Genomic DNA, 21,585 nt, shown 5'->3' on the forward strand with positions numbered 1-21,585 from the left:
ATATTCTACATCATAGCACCGATCTATGATGAAATATGTTACATATTTGTCATGATTTTGAAAATTTATGTAGGCAAAAATTTCCTGTTCGCTTAGGACACCCCATAATTAAATCCATTACCACAACATTTCTGGAGTGCAAAGAGTGAGAGAAAGACTGAAGTTACAGAAGACATACCACAGGAGATAACATGGTAAGTGCAAATCTTGAATCCAATTCACTCAAACAACTCATCCCTTATTGCCTCAATAAGTGCTGCAGTTGGTGGCAAATATTTTGTCTTCATTAAGAGCTATGGGGTAAAGTTTTAAACTTCTAATAGAAGTCATAAATATTATGCTTGTCTTTCAAGTTGATAAATGAAAAACAAACAACATTGCAACATAGACAGAAATTTGGAGGACTTTTGGCGCCATGTATGATCAGGTAAATGTGTCTCTTTGTGCTGTATCACTGTTTAGGCTGCAAACTCACGATATTGTTGGGAAGTTGCAGGTTAACCAAGAACGAGGAAGTTATAAACAAACTATTGATCATGACCTACTTTCATTACATGTCAATCTGAATTCAAGGAGGCTATAAAGTTCTTGATTTGATCATGCCAAGTTTCTGTGTAACAATATTTATTTATGCTTGTGTTTCAGTCAGGGGAGAAGTGTTCAGTACAGGCTGTTGTGAGGTGTCGTCCCTTCACAGGTGGGTGTTACAATACATGTCAACCGAAGAACAAAATATAAATGGCCTTTCTGTCACAGTTTTAGCTGTAGCTTTTTGATTTTGTGGTTTTACAATACAATCGTCACCCTTGTTACGATCCCAAACTTCATAAATGTGACAAAAATAGAAGAAATGCATCTAAGCTTATGAATAACATCAGCAGGTGATATCACCAATTGCACATTAGGGATCTAACATGTCATGTAGTTAAAGAATAATGTTGTGTTAAGAATCATTCAACTTCCCTTGATGTATTTAATCATCTTTGACACTTTTCTGTTTCTCATGAAATGTTGAATGTTGCTTTATTGCAGAGAGTGAGAAGGGCAAAAATGCATCCAGGGCAGTGAAAGTCTCTGGTGACAAGGTTACTGTACAGGGAGGGAAGGTAAGACCCTACACTCTTTTTTTAGACCATTTTTGGTAATCATTACAACCATGTACCATGTATATGACATTTTTAACCATGTACGTGACATTTTTGTTTTATTGCTTTGTTTGAATATTATATCATCATATCTTTATTATCTTAAACATACTGTGTACTTTCCATATTTCAGGAGCAGACCTTCTCTACAGATGGGAGTTACTTCTGGGACGTTGCCAATGTAAGTTGAATTTTACACTGTGATACCAACTTAATACCTGTGACTGTCAATCATCTAACACTGGCCACTCCCACATATATTTACTACATGCGCATGTACAGATCAGATTGTACCTGTTAGTGGCATAGATATATTTAACTATGCTTAAGCTGATATGAAATACATGTATTACTCAATTATTTTGGTTTTTCAATACAAAATGTAAATCTGTAAGTTTGAAAATGCCTGCTTGGGGAATTATCATGTGAAGCTTCCCTTCTCCCGCCAATATCACTGTTTGCTGCAACTCATGCTAATCATCATCATCAACACTGCTGGCTTGTTACACACTTGACCTGCATAACACATGCTTCTCCAGTGGCACTGTAGGCTGCAAACTGTTTGCTTGAAGAAGTACGAGTATCACAAAGCTTACCTTTTCTTACCTTTATCATCACTGCTTGCTTGCTACACAATATTTGCATTGTACTGCATCCCTGGCTTGCTTTACTTGACCAGGAGCAAATACTACAGTGCTTCATGTGGGTATGTACAAGACGCCTTAAAGTGTCTTTCTGTCACTGATATACTTACTGATTGCACCTTCACACATCTGTAGAAGCACATGCCTTTAACATGATGATGGAAAACCATCTGGATTGCAAATAAATCAAGTAAGAATAAAATGTATTCAAGGAGAGCTACTCCAGTCGCCAAAGAAGTTAAGCAGCTTGCGAATCTGAAATAACTCCTTATAAAGATTACACAGTGTGCACCAGTTGACATCTCATATTTCCCCATGCTGTCCCCATAGGGCCAGGTGTACAAGGACAAATGCGAGTCTCTGGTCAAAAAGGTTGTGGATGGCTATAACCTGACCATCATGGCTTATGGACAGGTAACAATAAGTGTCAGATTTTTAGTATAATGATTTTGAGAATGTCCCTTTACTTTGTCTTCAATGTACAATATTGCTCCATGGGAGCTCCATTAAGAAATGATGAGGTAATGATTATGTTGGTATGTTTTATAGCACTGTTGAACTACTATTATTAATAGTAATATTAAGTGTGTCTTCAAAATGCTGTTACCACAGTTTGTTTTTAAAGTATTAATATGTCTTATCTTGTTTACATGTTTGTTTCTAGACTGGATCTGGGAAGTCCTACATCATGCATGGCACTGAAGAGGATCCAGGTATTGGACCACAGGTAAATCATTCTAAAAATAATACCCTGGTCTATTGTTTAACAATAAAGCTATAATGAACCTGTAAATACTATACAAATATAGTATCTTACTTCTCTGTCATGACTGCCGGTAGTTGAAGATGAGCTCCCCAGTGAGCTAAACTGTTTGAGATCACTTTCACATTATAATGACACGACTATGTTTACCATCACCTGCCCAGGTGTTCCAGACTCTCTTCAGGCAGATTGAAGCTGCGTCAGACAACAGGGACTTCTTTGTGTCCATCACCTATGTACAGGTACAGTACTTTGACGTGAGCAACTCTGTAAAAACTACTCCTAGAATCTAGAATATACTGTGAAGAAAGGAGAACTTTTTTTACACAGATTGAAGGAGTCGTTATGTCATTTATTCATCTAAATGCAACTGTTACAACTAGATCATTACAAGAAATTACTACACACCTCTAATTGTTTTCTACTCTTTGCAGATTTCTGGGGATAGCTTCATTGACCTTCTAAATCCCCATGGCAACGAGATGAAAGTGAGGCAACATCCTCAACTGGGCATGTAAGTTTTAATGTACTAAAGATATGCATTAACCAGTCAAGTTTTTAGAAATCACTGTCAGCTTCAACTGATAGCACTTCTATGCCTGCATTTTCGACTACGAATTGGAAAAAAATGACCGAAAGTTGCACTTGTTTTCCTCAATAATGTCATACGATCTGGATTTTTTTCAGTATTGTAGAGGGTGCTTCTGAGATTGTAGCACACAACGATGAGGATCTGAACCGCCTGTATGACCAGGGGAACAGAGTCAGTGCCATCATCCAACCAGATCAGAAGGCTGGGTAAGCCTAACATCTGTGGACATGCTGTTGTCCTATGTGCATTTGCAACTTTTCTATAAAATGTCTTTTTACATTTTTGTTGAGCTTTAGGTTCCGGTTCGGAATTGTTTTGACCAAGGACCTAAATAGTGCGTGAAGATAAGACGCAAATCCTAGGTTTTCTCGTTAGTTTTGGCTCCCGATTTTTCGGTTATCGCTATAGCAGTGCGCTATCTTTTGTATTTCCTGAAAAACTCGATCTTCGTAGCGTTTTACGGTTTCCGAGTTTTGGGCATCCGCGGGTACTTCCTGGTATTAGTGCGCGATGACGGTAACGCGGCTTTGTCGCCTGATTACCCGAATCGTGCGTTCTATGTGCGTTTTGCATGGTTTCGCACCATCGGGGATTGCGGAAAACGTATCCTCACGATTTTTTTCATTTTTCCTAATTGCGCAGACAGAATGATGACCTTTATTTCCATATCAGTGATTATCCTAGGAAAACTTTTATTTTCCTTCAAGCGGCCTTGGAAGAATGCCCTAAAAATAGCAGTTTTGGGGATGAAAATTGCTTTTAGTGACGGTTCTCAATAAAAATGACGTTTCCACAGAAAATATCAAATTCGTCTGTCGTTCGAAGATAAGTCACCCCCATCCATCAGAAACATTGAATCGGCCGAAAAGGGATGTTTGGAAAAGCGCTATTGCCTTTAAGGGAACGAGTCAGGTCGGCCCCGAATTTAAAAAAAAACTCCGAACCGAGACCTTTACAAGTTTTGAAAGAAAGTATAAGCCTGTAGAGGTTGGTGATTATTTTTTATATGTGCTGCTGTCTATGCACTATACATCATATTGTTGTCCAAAACTTTGTTTGAAACAGATCAGATAAATGAATTGATATAATGTTCAGCACCAGGGACAGGTTTAACTGGATGGATGTAATGTTCAGCACCAGGGACAGGTTTGTCCATATGTAACATTGGGATATCTTTTAGGTCATTGTGTGCTGTGCACTATGGTGTAAAGAGAAACATTTTGTTTTTTTAAGATGTTTTATTACATGTACAATTGTTTGCCACAGTGTTCATCGTGTTGCGATGATTCGCGTGGAACAGAAGGACCTGAGTACGCTGGACGGACAGGGTGTGAGGTCACAGGTCAACTTGGTAGACCTGGCAGGGGCGGAGACTAGTGCCTGTAAGGGGTGAGTACAAATATGTGGAAACTGCTCGTTGTTTATTTTTTACTGTTTATTTGAAAGATATTGATGTTGCTTAATACACATCTTCAATAGACACTTGCTGTGATTACAAAAATATGATCATTGTTCCAGTAGGTCTGTTAGATCTAAAAGTCTTCAAGTAAATGTCAAATGATCATGGATTTGATTTTGTTTCCAGTCAGTCATGTATGCCTAAAATAGTACCTAAAGACACCTCTTTTAACAGTATCATTTTTCAGTCTACGGTCAAAGCTTGATGTTGTATCAGTACAAAATGTATAATATTTGTACCTATGACAGAGTAAATGCCCTTCTGACTGCTCTTGGCGAGTCCAAGAAGAAGGACAGCAATGTTCTGTACCGGGACTCCCACATCACCCGTCTGCTGCAGGATGCACTGGGAGGGAACAGCTACACCGTCATGGTCGCCACCATCTCAGCCGCAGGTCAGTCAAGGTCCACCCACTGTTGGATACTTTATTCACTCCATTAGCTATCATACAATCAGTCTAAATGGAGTACAAACAACATACAACTGGCACACAAACTACATAAAAGTTGTTTCAGCTATTTTCAGACTACATTAGAATTGACTAACATATATACAATGTCATGTGCCTTACAATCTCCTGCCTAAATTTGCTCTTAGCTGCCATGTATCCGATATGTTCCACATAGATATGGATCTGTTGGTGAAAGTGTTGGTCATGGCCTTTTTTGGTTTCATCAGACTGTATTGGTTTCTGCTTCTGTCTTGTTACTTGTAACTGTGTAACAGGAGACAACAGGTTGTAGAGAACTGCTGGCTGGTGTGTGGCAATGATCAAAGTGGCATCTGTCAGGAATTCTTGTTTTGTAGTAGGTAGGAGGGATAACTTTATTCATTGCCTTCTAGATGTGAGTGCAAGTCAGACACAGTCTACTCTGCAGCTTGTGCAGACTGCCAGGAAAATCAACAACCAAGTCAAGCAGAACCCTGTGAGTGTTTTTAGTATTGTCTGGAAAAAGTGTTTCAAAGTTAATTTTCAAGCCTAAGATTTACCATGGTCATTATCATCCAAAACTTTGACTGTCATCTAGAAAAAAGTCATCTTATATTTTGCATTTTGGAGTGAAGATACAATATGTATGATTATCTACACTTAAGTAGGAAGACCTGAAAAATGTCGCACACTTTGGGCTTTAACATGAGAAAGATTCATGACCTGATATCTTCCTAGGACGAGACCAGCGCAGTCATCAGTGAGTTGCGTAAGGAAATTGCCCGTCTCCGCACCAAGATCAGCAGCAGCAGCCCAGCGGAGCGGGATGATGTCATCAAGATGGAGGTCTGCGCTCTGTCCAAATTTCATCACTTTATATGTTTCGACATTTGTTTGGATGGAAATGTCACACTCACTCACTCACTCTCCGGTGTATCGTCTGTTTTCCCCTGTGATGCGGGAGAATTAGACTTGCTCGCACGAGTATGTGGGGGCTTGATGGCAGCATGCCAGGCACCTCTGTCTGCTGGGTTGACTTGTAGTAGGTTGAGGAAGTGAAGGTCTTCCTTTATGTTGTCAGACCAAATCTTGCGAGGTCTTCCCCTCGGATTTCTTCTCTCTATGGTCATTGTGGTAATTTTCCTTTGCCACTTCTCTTCCCATCCATCATTTGATGGAAATGTACAAAATCAAAATTGTTTTTAATTTTCTGTCCTTATTTGAAACATTACAGCCCCTATGCTGTATCTATATAGCTGCTAAAAACCCGCCTTTTGGCCTAAAACACCAGCTTTTTATGTAACACACCAGCCAGTGAATTTGACCCTTTGGAAACCTTTCCAATGACCCATGAACTTGAACCTTGTAGGAGCTTGTGAAGGATCTACAGCTGGCCAAGAAACAAAGCTGGGAGGAACGGGAGAGGCTGTCTGACGCCAATGAGGAGGAGAGAAAGCACAACCTGGCCAACAAGGTAATGCAGTGGTAATACAGTTAGAACAGGTTCCTGGATGATCTGTTAAAAATTGCTTTAAGATCTCATATTTCAGTTTATAATGATATTAAATGTGCCAACATGTATCTGACTGTTTGGTTAGAGTATTCACTGAATCTATTACCAGGAAATTGGAACACATGCTTTTGTGTAGAAAATTTGCATTTTTAAATGTCAATGTCTCAAATTGTTTCTCCAACACGATTTACAACCTTTCTTTCCTTTTTTCACGATTTTTTCAAGATAACAAAAGACTTTAAATCTTTGTGCCTGGAAGTCCATATAGCACTGGATATCCATAGTAGTGATTGATGCTAGATAGGGTTGATAAGGCAAAGCCATGAATGTGTGAATTTTGTATCACAGGGTATCCTTGAGTGGGTGATGGATGCAGTCAGGAGGGGAAACAAGGACACCAGGGAGCGCATCCTGCAGATCCAGAAGGATAAAGACAAGGTAAGATGTCTCCACTTTCAAGAGGTGAAAAATGTTGCTCGATTAGAAGATAGCAGAACAGTCAAACAGCTGTGGGGCTGATTATTACTAGGCATGAATTATGGCCTTGTGAAGACCACAATTACATGTATCTCTCTAGTACGTATTCAGAACGTAATGTTCATACGGTATATAGCCTGGTATCTAAACCTATTATAGCTTCCAAGTCTCTTTCATTCTCTTTGGTCAACGTTGCAATAGATTAACGGTCATTCCATACGATCTCTCTCTGAACTTAAGTATATTGACATGTATACGGGAGATTAACCTTATATACGCAAACATATACTTACGTTCCTTATCCTTCTAAACATCTCCATGGATGTGTGCACTCCCCTTTAGCTTCAGCTGGAGTACAAAGAGAAGCGTGAGCAGCTGGACAGGATGAAGGACGACCTGCAGGCCAAGATTGCTGATTACACCAAGATGACAGAGATGGGTCAGTCTATAGTCTAGTCATATTCAAGTTATTGTGCAGTATAGAACAGTTGGAGCTGACAATGGGTATTAGGGAGACAGGAATACAAAGAATTTTTCACCCTGCTTGAATCTCTTTATATGGAATGTCAAATCGCACTTTAGAGATTACCTTGAAAAAGTTGCCTTCTGTATCTGGATTTCATAATGAAACATTTACAGCAAAGGCAATAGCTAAAGTTCACTGTATTGAGGTTGAGTCAAACCCCATAATTTCTTCTTCATACAGCATTGCTCTGTTTTGATGTTGACATATATTTCATGTGATGAATTTCAGGTAAAGCTAAGGAGGATGAGACTAAGGCCCGTGTAGGAGCCATCCATGACCTGAAGGAGCACCTGAAGAGAGAGACGGAGGCCATCAAGGACATCAAGAAACGCCTTAAGGACCTGCAGGAGAAACAAAGGGCTGAGAAGGAGGCAAGTTGACAGTTCCTGCAAGCTAACCTGGCTCCAGATGTCCTCTTGTATAAATTTTATGATATAACAACATCAGAATGCAATACTACCCTTGTAGTCACAGCCTGATAGAAAAATTTACTGTTGTACATAATCCTTTTTTTCTCATTCTCCAAATTGTTCTTGAATATTTTTAGGAGGCTCGAGCCACCAGCTCTGCTCTGAAAGGGAACTCTGAGCTGAGGTACAGGATTGAGGTAAGCCAGAGAGTTCTATAAAGTGTTTCTGCACATTTTTGTAAAATGTCATTTTTGGAACAGCAAGATCTAAAGTGCAAATTGTAGCAGTAGATCTTGAGTTGTGAAATTTTTGTTGTTTTCATGTTGCAGGCTGAGGAACGTCAGAAGTTTGAAACTGAGAACCGAGCCATGATTAAGGAGGAGCAGGACCGCATGAAGATGGAACTGGAACAGGAGAAGGCAGAGATTCAGGTATTTAGGACCACATGTGGAAAATGTACCATCTAAATTTGGCAAAAAAAACACACTTTTGACACAGGTTTGTGGTGTATTAGATATTAGACATTTTTTAATTGTACTATATTTGAACTTTGTTAATCCTAAAAGCTTCATGCACAGATATAAATGTGTTGTCACTGTTCTATAGATTATGAAAGTAAGATCTGTTGTGTCTTACAGCTGAAGGAGGCCCAAGGAGTGCAGTATTCCACCAAGGATGCTGTGCAGTTGGAGATGCAGCTTGCAGAGATGAAGGCGGATAAGCCTGTCATCACTCTACAGGTACATGAGGTTTCCACACTCCGACATACATGTAGCAATGGTGGATACAGAATGTTGTTGTCTGTATGTTGCCAGGCTTCTTCACACTTACATAGGCTGTTGAGAACAGGTATATATAAGTTAAATCCATAGCTGAATCAGTTACCATATATGTATGTATTTTTGCCACATCTTTACAGCTGCAGTCGTTGGAGCAGGAGAAGATCATGCTGGAAAAGACGATGGAGAATGCCCAGAAGGCTCACAAGGAGGAGATGGAGATACAGCAACTGCAACATTTTCAGGTGGGAGATCATCACAATGGTGCTCATTGCTTCATTGTTACCGGTTACTGATGATTAAGTAAGGTTAACCCTCTCAGTAGTCACCCACGTCTTAAGTATTACGCCGACACTTCCCATGTACCAAAAGCTATCCCGATGTTACATATGGACAGACCTGTCCTTAGTGCTGAAGGTTGCATCCATTCTGTTAGACCTGTCCCTGGTGCTGAACACTACATCTATACCACCAGACCTGTCCTTGGTGCTGAATATCATATCAATTTCTTTATTTATCAAAATGTGGCCTTGAGTGTAATAACTTTTATGAAACCCCCTGCCTATCTGAACATCACAGAAATACATGTTGATACTAAGCCTTCTTCCATGGTAAGATGTTATCATCTTATTCAGATTTTTTATTCATAATGAGAAATAAAGGTGCAGGAATGTCCCATTTATGTTTCAATTGAAAATGAGTATGACATTGTTGTCATGTTTCTTTTGACAGACATTCCGTAACTTCCGTGAGGTGTTTGAGGAACAGAAGGCAGCACTGGAGGGGCGGTACAGGAAACTGCTGGAGGATGCCATACAGGACGCCGTCTTCCTGTCCGACAGGAACTCAGAACTAGAGCAGGAGAACCAGGCTATCAAACAAGGTCTCACACCAGTTTCCTTTGTGTTTTGACAGATAAACTATGGTTAGAGACAATGTCTACCATGAGGAGAATAGGCGCAATGAAATCGTATATAGTTTGCTTCCTTTCGGAGCAAATCTTGCTCTATTTCCTTTTATAACAAAGATTAAAGTTAGTGGTAGTTTTCTCAGCTTTCTGACAACAACTTTATTGATAAGAAGTTGTAGATCAGAAACAGTATGATAACATTTTACTGTATTAGTATCTTATAATACCATTGGTTTATATATCCTTTCATGCAGAGGCTGCAATACTGAAGGACAGACAATATCGGGTCATCACATATTCATCTATGCACTATTTGTGGTGTTAGCTGTAGTAAAATTGATATATTTATTGATCGAGTATAAAGCCATTCACAGTTCTTGCTTCCATTTCAATAATTTACATTGTGGTCTTTAAAGTAGTTTGCCTGGATTATATTACACAGTCACCGCTTCTCCACTTGAAAAGACTAAGCAAGACAATGCAGGTGGCAGAAAATGCACTGAAGCAATAAGCATTCATTTGGTATCCTTAGATTACACTTTGATGAAATCATGCCAAGCTGTGCTTTGGTCATGGTTAATCTATTACCGCAAATGCTGAGATCTAATTACAATGATTATTTGTCCCTTTCTTCACAGAGCTTGCGGAGATGAAGGACCAGATGACCATACTGAAGGGGGCGGGGGTAGGCAGGCGAAGTCGTCCCCCTACAGCTTCCTCCACTAGATCTACAGCATCATAAGGGACCAGTCATTGACTCTGAAGGGGAGAGGATGACATTCTGCAGGAGAATAAGGATGAACATGGAACTATTGTTATCTTTATTAATAGTATACCTGGGAGATGAAATGAAGTGGTTTTGTATATCATTTTGAGGTTTGTCCACTGCAATACAATGGTTCAAATCCAGTTTGTTCTTAGATTTACGTGTAAATAAAACTCTGAGATATTAAGCAAATAGATATACATTGTATACCAAAATTGACAGGTGTCACATTCTCAATACAGTATATGTAATACAACAGACTGTCTCCTAGCCATGGGCATATCACTGACTCCTCTGCTCAACTGGTCAGTGATAAACATTAATTTTGCAACTATGTGTCAAGTTTATATCTTAGATTTTAACCCAAAGTAAAGATTAAGAAAGGATATATGCAATTGAATATACTGTGGCAATAATCATGCTTCCTTCTCTATCCACCAAAGGAAAGTACAAGTAAAAGTACTCTTTAGAGGGGAATGGACATACAAAATGATGTACAGTATTTTTTATTCATGAGGGTGGACCATATGCACATACATGTATAATATAACATGCATTTGCATACTAGTAAATAGCAGTATACTCCTGTATGTTCATCAGTCGATGTGCTTACGCACCATTATGTTATGTTACAATTGTATATATTATGTGATTTCTTCACTTGTTGTGTATGTGACTTGCAAAACCCTTTGTCTTCAAATACATATGAAATGTAGAGTGCATATTAAAGGTACATGATGGTATGAATGGCTGTGTGATAAATTTTAGAAATTGGATACACACTAAGAAACATGACCATGAGAAGCTTCTGTTTTTATGAGCCACTGTATTCGTTGTTAGCAGCAACTTTTGCAGTTATGTATGCAATAGCAATGACATGCATTCAGCTCTCTACTCTAATTAGACTACTACATTGTAGTATATCTTTATGTGTCCAGCTTTTGATATTGATAGAATTTGTATAACCTCATAGGTTTTTTATCTGGAATTTAAGTATTTTCTGTCTTTGATATTGTCTCAAACACATTGTAAATATTTAACGATGTGGACTATTAAAAGCAATAATGTTTGTAAAAGAATTTTGATAACATTATCACAGTAGCTTTTGAATAAAGTATTTTGCACTTTTATCTCTGCTGTTTTCTTTTGTGTGTGGTAGCATGAACTAAATCTACATCTACATCTACATTGCTGGTACCCCCAAATAGCCCCTTCAGGGGCAAAGTAGGGGGGGGGGGAGGTCCCGGGCTAAGGTGGGCAGGCCTCCAGCCTGGCACAGAACGACTGCAACTGTGCCAGGTAGTATATTCCACTGGGGGATAGTACGGGGAAAGAAGGAGTGTTCATATGTATCGGTTCTTGCGTGAATGGTGTAAAACTTGAGGTCGACCGGTCGTTGAATACTAGTACTAAATCTGAAAGTATAAAAAAATGTATCAGTGCCTGGAAATCCTTTTAGTTTAAGGCTTTGTCACTGGATGTAACAGTTGAACTGAAGAGTGATGTAACAACTGAAGTTAGGATATAGCCCCATTTTATCACGATACTCATGAAATTCACACTCAAAAAATATGATTTAGAAAAAAGTTAGGAATTTGGGGCCCCCTACGTTACATCAAGGACATTATATAATGTCCCTGGTTACATACATGTAAAGTTACGTTGCCCCCTCCCCCATGAAATATCAGTTAATATTACATACACCATATCAATGAACATTTAGACTTTCAAAATTTCATCCAATTGCTTGAGTTACTGTCATTTGACATGTCTTATTACCTGGATGTCTAACCTTCATCAACGTAACATTATGTAACCCAGCAGGTAAATGTTAATGGAGTTAACAATCACATGTGATGTTAACAACACAATCTTCATGATAAGAAGAAATCCTGAAGCGTGCTTGAACCCAAATAACCAAATAAACCAATGCTCAAAAGGTAGCAGCCCTTATTTGAAACTTCGCGCGTTTTCTGGAAATTTGCATAATCTGGAGGATTACGCGGGCCAATCAGCTGACATTATTACCAAAACATGACTAGATGATCGACACGACCGGCCGCGGGTGATGCAGGTCACACAGGGACGAAACTTTGCCATCAAAAACAGCTTTCAGCCGGCACGTTGAACGTCTGCCAGGGGAGACCATGGCCACGATTGCCGTGCAGCGGCTGCTGGGCGCCCTGCGTGGGCTGGCGGGCTGGTGGTGGGGCTACGCCGCGGCGGAGACGGTCGAGGTCCACACTTTCCAGGTCAGCTAACTTCGTAACCTTACACGCTGTTTTTGTAACGCCAACGCCCCCCACCCCACGACCCCTGTGGCTTTGTTATGGTTTCTTTTTACAGCGATTGTTTCACGCTTAATTACCGTGACCCACAATCAAACAGAATGTCCTGAAGGGTTCGTGGTCGTGATCGAGGGACCTATTAAGGGCGATCAGCTCCCAGGTTTACACACATTTTGAAGGACCCCACATCGCGTCACTCTAGCTCTTAGCAGCTTCGTTACTTGGTAACGTCGTGTCCTGTGGTATTTACAATTCCTGGCACACTTCGTGTATGTTTTAGAAGCCCTAATTTCCCCCTAGACCTCATGTCAGAAGTGATCTGTCCTCTGGGATCTGTTTATACGGCCACTAATGAATTCCTTGTAGAGGAAGAAATCGCAGTTGCTGTTTTTGTTTTCTACTAGGTCCCAGGAGCGACAGTCTATGAAATGACAGTGGAATAGATTTTAATCAGTAATTAAGTTATTAACAGAACATCAATATATTCGTCCTCCCATGCACACCCCAAACTCACTCCTTTCCAATTAAAGTTACGCCATGCAGTTTTTTTCTATAACCGTTACCTCAAATTTACAAAATAAATACAGTAAACAGTAAACATTGAGTAGGGTGTGCATTTTGATTTTTTACCACGTAATGTTTTATGTGTGACGTTAATTATCTTATTTATTGACAAATACTACGATGGCTATGTGCTTCATTAAACTGTAATCATTGTTTCTGCATTATGACAGATCACGCAAATGTCACAAACCAAAGTCAGATGTAGGTTGAGCGGTCCCAATCAGCTATGACAAAATTGGAAGTTGATGATGAATGGCAATAACTGGACAGGTGACATTTTTCACCTCAGAAATGTCTCCCTGTGCATCTAGTAAAGGTCAGAAATCTTGTATAGTTTTTGCATCTTCTTAAAAAAAAAAGGCTGTCGGTCGTCTGCCTTTGAAGTCCATTTCATTACCAGTGCACACAAACTCAGCTGTTTCAGCTGTTTGAAGCGACATGTCGTTTGTCACTAGGCAGTGGTGTTAAGTGCCCTTCAGGCCTCCTACTCCTAGTAATGTTACCAATTGTGCATGTCGTAGGATCTAAAGCAAAAATCTGACATGATCAAAGCTGTTCACGGAGTATAGGACAGTTTCAAAGGTGGTTCAAAGGTGCTGTATATGGAGTGGGCTCTTTATGTGCGGCGCCGTTGGTCCCGGCGTGACTGAGGTTCGATGCCAATGCCCAGGGCGGTTCTCTTTCTCTCTACACGATTGAGTTTATGACACTTCAGGAGCCGGGAAAGGAATAAAGTTGTCAACGTATAACACTACAGGGATGCCTTGCCGCAAGCAATTGAGCTGCATGATTCTATGGTGCGGCAACTTAGGAATGGCCTTGGACCCGGAGTAACTGAGGTTTGATACTAATGCACAGGGTATTCCTCTCTTGCTCTACACAATCGATTTTATGACACTTTTATGAGCGAGGAAAGGCACCTGGATTATTGTAATATATTACAAGTAAGCTTTGCAATTCATACCTATTGAGATATGCGATTCTAAACATTAGCTCTTGCTAAAGTAAGTTGATATTATGAAGTCATCAATAATGAGTTTTCTCATGCATCATATCTTACTTGGGTTGTATTATTGTCTATGTATTATCTGGACTATGTATTATCTGAATGTTACACCCAGTGCTTCCATATTGAATGGCTGGAATTTTTGGCCTTCAACATCAATTGCTCAGCAACTGCATGTTAACATCGTACACTGATAGATAACCCTACATCAGCACACATAATACAGTAGAATCCGCTTATTTGCATACTGATTTGTCAGTATATTTTATGCAATAATAAGGAGTAGTCCATTAACCCTAGGGGACAAAATGAGAGGCACTGAGGGGGGAGGGGGTTGTAGTGGTTACTAGGATGGCGCTTTAAGGAAACACACACACTTTGTGTCAAATTCACTCACTCCAGGGTTATACAAAAAATAAAATATTGAATTCATAAGCATATCATCAGTTTATATACACATGTTGAGTGCTAAGGATGGCAAATTAAGCAAAAAAAATTGGCAATTATATTCTTCTGTATCCTATCACAGCAAATGACAATGGAGTTGCTAGAGCTTTTTTGATACACAAAGGACGACAACAGTTCCTATGGAGTTGTCTTACCATAGAAACTATCCATACTCGATTTACATTTGAATGACATTTGCATATAATCTATAAGAGTTAGTGACTTTTACATGTTCTACCGGTTTTTCCTGTTGTCATTGGCATTATTTTATGCAAATAGCAGGAGTATGCAAAAATGGCTAATGCAATTATGCCATTTTATTTATAATGGAGTGAATGGGAAATGGTTTGGGTTTTCAGAATTTTATGCATATCCCCGAAATATGCTATTAACAGTAATGCAAATAGCTGGATTCTACTGTAACTAGTTTTTATATTGATTGTTTCTATCCACATATCAGATCGTGCAATGTCACAATCACAATGTTGCATCATATTGTATGTTTTCATGACATATTTGAGGAAATCAGAAACGACAGAAGAATGTGATCTATAGATCTTGCCATTTTTTGCATGTCTAACATTATTTCTTTTCATATACTTATCCTGTTTGTCCCTGGAGAGACAAATAACTCCAATACATACCTCTTTGGATATGACACCAACATTTTTCAGTCATTATGTTTGGAAGAGTTACATTAGTTTGAACTTATTTGGAAATGTCAATATTGTCCTGACAGTTTAGCTAACTCTGAAGGACAGCCATATGGTGTATAAGCTATAAAGTGATAATGATTGATTGTAATGAAAGGTGGGCCAGAGGTTAGGACAGGAGCAAGTAGAAACCATGGTAAACAGGAAGTGATCCCTAACCTAAGGAGATTAGCAGTCCCTTTTTTGGTATAAATGCAGTCTTAGACATATCTTCAGCCAGCTGGAAGTGTTCAAGCATATCTGGAGATCATTAGGCAGCCATGCAGAGTCTTGTCAAGATCACATTTTTTGTTGGCCTGTTAGAAGTTGATTTTTATTGCTTTTGATTCTCATCAGAAATCAGCAATATTTCTTTTTCAGTTCCCTTCATTCAATGTTTGCGACTATATAATTTGTATCAAATTTACATTAGTGGCAAGATAATTTTGAGGAATATTCCCCTAGTGGAAAACGGGTGGTTCTTTACTAAAATTGCAATATTTCTGTATCAACAGGACTACAGAAGAAATAGAGCATAAAGGTAATCAATAATATCGCCATGTAACAGAAAGAAATGACCGTTCATTCTTTTGCCAGATTAGTGGCAATCAACTCTTTAATACTGAAAAATGCATTGGATTTAGGTAAACTAGCGTTATACATCGATCATACTACATGTAGTATTCACATGTCGATTGAGTACAAACATGCTATATAATGTATATCCTTGAAGCACAGTCAGGGGGTTATACTTTAATGAGTTATACTCACTCAAATTAGCAATACTAGCAAACACATGCCAAATACATTGGGTATTGCTGTACTACCTTTACTGCTTCAGTCTCAGTTTTCCTGACTGTTATGATTTGTATCCTTAAGTTAGTATGGCCTTGTAGTACTACATTTGAAAGCTTTGATAGAGTTGTTATTCCATCTTGTTTTGAAGTGGTCTCGTCAAACCTGCCAACCGTAGCTCATTTTCTATATACCTGTGTACATAATGCTTGCTTAGTAGAGTGGCTAGTAAAACAGCGCTGATGTGTGTTTTACTGACTGTTTGTACTTTTTTCACATGCTCTACTTGTCTTTTTAATTGGTTTAACCTCCGGTAAGATTAAATGACAATCATCTGTTAGATCACATTTTGGCAAAGATTTTTGGCAAATATTTTGAAAAGAACTATTCTAGTACAAAGGTATATAATGGGGGAAATGTCAAATTATTCATATTTGAAGTAGTATCCTTTTCATTTCTGAACAGGTGTGTTGAGAATATTTTCAGTATCCAAACCGAGCACCTGTATAGTGCAACTTGACAGGGTAACCTGGTAAGGTGTGACAAATGGTCTCTCAGGTTCATGTGTCAAGTGCAGACAAAGGCAGTTTAATTTTGCATCGGCACCTTGCTCTCCCCCTGAGGTGAAACAAAAGGGCAGTGGTGTGACCTTGGGCCCTTTGTTGACATTCAGGAAACCTTAGAAGTGGAACATAATGTTGTTTTGTAAAGAGAACAGAACAAAGTAGGTTGGTTTTCAATGACGACCAAAATGTGCCCTATGATGGCCACTGATAACCCATTTTATGTGTTATTTATGTGATTTATTTTATTGTCAGGTGTATCCTTCTTAAGTTCTAAACAATGACTGTTACGTACAGCAGACATACCAATATTTCAAGGAAATTTTCTACTCAAGTTGGATGAAAATTCTTTCCAGCATCTTCGGCACCCAGAAATTGGCACATTCCGATTTGGAAAGTATTAATATCATTTAACATTAAAGAATTATTCCTCCATGAAATTGAGATGTTGTAGGAAATCTCAAAACTTCTGACCTACCAGGATTTCAAGGTTTGTATTACATTGATTGAAATAAGATAGGAGAAACAATTATTATGCCAAATTAGATTTTGTTCCATGGAAATACAAATTGCGAGTTCTAAACACCGGATATTGAAGCACATCTCTCAACTTTAACCTGATTATGCATACCTGTAATTCTATAGAAGAGCATGTTCCGACTACAACACTCTTATATCATATTAGTGGTTTTAGCATAGACATTTCCTCCGGTCATTCAACTATGGATACGCAATGGCAAACAATGTAATACCATGACAACGCGTTTGCGGCGCTTGCGTACTGTGCCCAGCCTGGTCCGTGCCGTGGTAGTAATGATTTTGTTTGCCCTATGTATTACTTAGATATCTCTATTTTCGCTAACATATGACTTAGGGATCTGTGTATATTGTGCTTTGGAGGTCATAAAAAGAGAGAATTATAGTACGTGTAATTGTAAATTTCAAACATTCTGTTTGGAAACCCGTTAGCATCAGATTTCCTTGGTCTAACGAATGCTTTAAAATGTCTCACATTGACTAACACTCTGATGGATCAATCATATAGTGCAACTCCTTATCACCAAGTGAGTACAATAGGGGTATCCTCAGTATAGATAAAGGATACCTTGAAACGGTGCCTGGAACAAGAAGTGTAAAGGTTAGATGTGAAGGGTCATTCAGTGTTGCGTGCCTGCAAAGCTGGACCAGGTGTGATACACTGAAGGGTGGTTTATGCCGGCTATGCTTTATAGATACAAATCTGCATCCTTTACAAAACGACCTTTTGCCGGTAGTCCTGGAATATATGTTATAACACCTCAGCAGACACAGTCAAACAGGATTTATGAACCATGATGTGTGTTCAAATAAACATTGGATTAGTCTTAAAATAAACAAAACTAAAACATGTTGGCAAGTAGAACCAAACAACCCGTAAATAAGGTCCGGGAGTCTGACAGTGACAAATCGCATGTCTTGCCCAGTCTTGTCTATCTAAGAAATAAAGTTTGGAAGAGATTCGTACTGGTGATATTGATGAATCTTTGTCTAGGCAAGAAGTGATCCAGGCAAGTTTGCAATGACCGGTATTTTGTGAGTGATTATCTAGATCTTCTTACTACATTGTAACAGCCTGCATAGACCCACAGCCTTTTCGTACTATTAGCCCACACCACTTTAATTTTTCAGTCCATTTCTGTACACTATGTTTATCTTCATTTCTAATCAATACCCATTGCAACAGATGTCGACAAGAAGTGTAGGTACCTCTTTATTTCTGAAAATGTCCCAGGCACACTATGCAGAGGTGAGTTAGGCTTAAACTTAAAGCTTGGTACCTCGTAAGTTGTATATCATTGGTCCGTCAGTGGCGGTAAACATATACTTGGTCATGTTTGCAAATATTGTATCCTGTATATAGTTTCCATGCACGGACATTTGTGTTGGAAATAGTATGTATGAATTATTTGCATGTTATTCTGATAGATTAAAGTTGTCCATCAAGCAGCATGGACAACAACGTCTGGACAGCAACTTCTGGACATGCTCAATGATAAATTGCAACTGAGGACCATGCCAAGATCAGAGTCTGGTTATTGTTGTGGTCTGTTAATTCTTCCTGGAGTCTGCTTACATACAATCAAATCAAAAATTAATGATCAAATACAAAGAACAAAAGCTTAATATATACAATTGTTAGACAGTAAATTAAACAAAATCAAATGTGGTGAACTTAAAGTGAGTGGGAGAGGTCAACATAATGCTGAGCTAGTGAAGCATCCTCCCAAAAAGAGCAGACTTTAATTCTCATGTTTAGTTGGTTCTCACAGGCCAGTTTCTGTGTCAAACTGGACAAAAGCCGTAGTCTACTTCTTGATCATTTTGGATTATTTAGAAAGAATTATCTGGATGACATGGCAAGTGTACAGCTGTTGCTTGAATGTGTGGTGCTTGAACTAGTTTATGAGACCCTAACTAAAGAGCCTGTCACAGATTTTCGCTGGGTTGGGGGACTTGTGGGAAAATTAGGAAATCCCTGTGGCTCTGAAACTAGGTGTTGTACTGGTACAATGAATGAAACTAGGTGTGTACTGGTACGGAAACTGATTTCAGTCGACCAGATTACTGTGAATATTTTTATCAATAATTATTGCATTTCATTATATGTCATTGCAAAGCTTATTTCATATGATCGTTTATTATCTCCATGAAAAATGGAGATATTGTTTTGGGTGTGTCTGTGTGTCTGTTTGTTTGTTTGTCTGTTTGTCTGTTTGTCTGTGTTTCCGGACTACTGTAGTCAGCATAACTCAAGAACCTCTTGATGGATTACGATGATATTTGGTATGTGGGCAGGTGTTGTGAAGCCGACATTCAAGGTCCATTTTGGGCCCCCTGGTATGTGACCTTGGTATTGCAGCAGAAATTCCATTTTTGTATCTCTTGACCTGGATGTGCTATGGTCTTGATTTTTTGGTGGCAGATAGCTTGTGGTGTAATGAAGACGTGGTGTAGGTTTGGGCCCCCTAGCAGCTTGCTCTGGAACTGCAGGGGCGTTATCGTGAAAATCTTCTAAGGAGAATAACTGAACAAAGGAACGATGGATGTCCATGATATTTAGTATACAGGTAGCTTAGACAGAGATGTACATAATGAAGTGCAAATTATGTTAATTAGGACTTAATTTGCATAGCTAATGAGGAAAATCTATATTTGCAGTGTTTTCCATAATCAGACTCAAATACATGTAACTTATGTAGTTTATGGAAAGTGGATCATCAACAGATGCCAATTATGCAAATAAATTCCTAATTTGCATAATTAATGCAAAACACCATATCTCATCTAATTGGAAAATTATAGGACTGTCAATATGATACTTAGTATGCAGGTAACTTAGAGATATACATAATGAAGTGCAAATTATGCTAATTGTGACTTAATTTGCATAGATAATGAGGAAAATCTATATTTGCAGTGTTTGCCATTATCAGACGTAAATACATGTACCATATGTAGTTTATGGAAAGTGGAGCATCAACAGATACCAATTATGCAAATAAATTCCTAATTTGCATAATTAATGCAAAAACACCATAATTCATCTAATTGGAAAATTATAGGACTGTCAATATTGCAACATGTGTAAGTTAGATAAAGGTGTTTATGACCAAGCGTATATTATGCAAATGTGTAAGTCATTTGCATGAATAGAATTGTTCATGGAGATATGAGGTCGTGGAACTCTTGTTCATGGTTTGAGCTCCAGGGCTATCTATGTGAGTAGGTCATAAAAAAAGTGTAAGTATACATCAACATCTTGCACAACTGCCCCCTAGTCCATTGCAATTAAACTGCACTTTCAGCAAATTACTGTTGCGAGATTGTGATGGGTAAATTGGAGAGCTGACAATATATTTGCTGTTACAGTTAAGTTATAACACTGATTCTCATGGATATTATTCTAAACCTAGGTATTGTTTTGTGTATTTCTTATAAATCCTTTAGCTTAGTTTAAGTGGCTAGAATCTAAAATATTCTCAGGGCCTTCCATGTAAATATTGTAATTATGGGAAAATAACAGGTAGTCAGCACGGCTGAAGTATGTTATATAAAGTCCTTCTGAACTGTAGGAGAATTTTCACCCATTCTTATCACCATTGCTCAGTCCTTTTGTATGGTTGTGCTAAACAGATTGTTGCCATCTGAGGTGATTTATGCATGTAAATGTTAATATTGCACAATAACAATGCACTAAAGATTATTGCTTGTTACTAGGTTAGAAGAAAGCACTTGTCAGCTTTCAGGAGTGATGATGCCAACAGTATTTTCCTTCATAAGAAATGTAACATTATCTCACTGTCAGAAAAGGTGATATCACCGAGTAGCTGAATTGAGTCGTAGAGTGATTTGAATGTGTATTGTAATAAGACTACAGACAGAAATCATATCATCCCTTTCATTCCTTCACAAAATGACAAATTCTTGCTTTTATAGAAAGTCATTTAATCTATACAAATGTGTAATAATCATTTATATATTGAGTACTTATATACTGTGTTGCCAGATATCTGCATATACTCCTTAAGTTTGCCAAGTTGATAGATTCTTGAAATTCCGGTAACTGTTTTGCTATAGGAAACTAAAAGTAAAACTTTCGGTTGAAAAGCATACTATTCTCTGCTAAATATACCACAAAGTCAAGTCTTCACCCGTATTACATCCGTCTGTCACAATTTACAATCTCGAATGCATAGCTGGCCTCCTGAGTCTGGCCTTTCAATTTGACATGATGTCACTAGACTTGAGATCCAATCTTCCGCGAAGGAGAATGCTC

The 21,585-nt window shown here is 38.6% G+C and overlaps 2 protein-coding genes across 6 annotated transcripts in view; both read left to right on the plus strand.

Annotated features, from left to right (window-relative positions):
• Nucleotides 1–80: 80 nt before the first annotated feature.
• Nucleotides 81–11,544, plus strand: LOC136436775 (kinesin-II 85 kDa subunit-like). Of its 2 annotated transcripts, XM_066431040.1 has the most exons (23): nt 81–194; nt 646–697; nt 1,033–1,106; nt 1,279–1,326; nt 2,120–2,203; nt 2,454–2,516; nt 2,717–2,794; nt 2,987–3,066; nt 3,240–3,350; nt 4,411–4,533; nt 4,852–4,997; nt 5,447–5,529; nt 5,772–5,879; nt 6,403–6,507; nt 6,895–6,984; nt 7,366–7,462; nt 7,778–7,920; nt 8,097–8,156; nt 8,289–8,390; nt 8,598–8,699; nt 8,879–8,983; nt 9,471–9,621; nt 10,287–11,544. In XM_066431040.1, the coding sequence occupies exons 1-23, from the start codon at nt 192–194 to the stop codon at nt 10,388–10,390; spliced, it is 2,112 nt and encodes a 703-aa protein (XP_066287137.1). In that variant the 5' UTR covers nt 81–191; the 3' UTR covers nt 10,391–11,544. The 2 variants fall into 2 exon arrangements, with proteins under 2 accessions (XP_066287137.1, XP_066287135.1); XM_066431038.1 differs by lacking the exon at nt 81–194 and having other exon boundaries at nt 631–697.
• Nucleotides 11,545–12,446: 902 nt separating this feature from the next.
• Nucleotides 12,447–21,585, plus strand: part of LOC136436776 (cGMP-dependent 3',5'-cyclic phosphodiesterase-like) — an 86,634-nt gene continuing 77,495 nt past the window's right edge. For all 4 annotated transcript variants that reach the window (XM_066431041.1, XM_066431042.1, XM_066431043.1 and 1 more), the window contains exon 1: nt 12,447–12,666. In XM_066431041.1, the coding sequence (XP_066287138.1) occupies nt 12,562–12,666 (105 nt within the window). In that variant the 5' untranslated portion in view covers nt 12,447–12,561. The remainder of the gene's footprint in view (nt 12,667–21,585) is intronic.

Source organism: Branchiostoma lanceolatum, chromosome 6, assembly GCF_035083965.1.
Source record: "Branchiostoma lanceolatum isolate klBraLanc5 chromosome 6, klBraLanc5.hap2, whole genome shotgun sequence".
Classification (NCBI taxonomy): domain Eukaryota; kingdom Metazoa; phylum Chordata; class Leptocardii; order Amphioxiformes; family Branchiostomatidae; genus Branchiostoma; species Branchiostoma lanceolatum.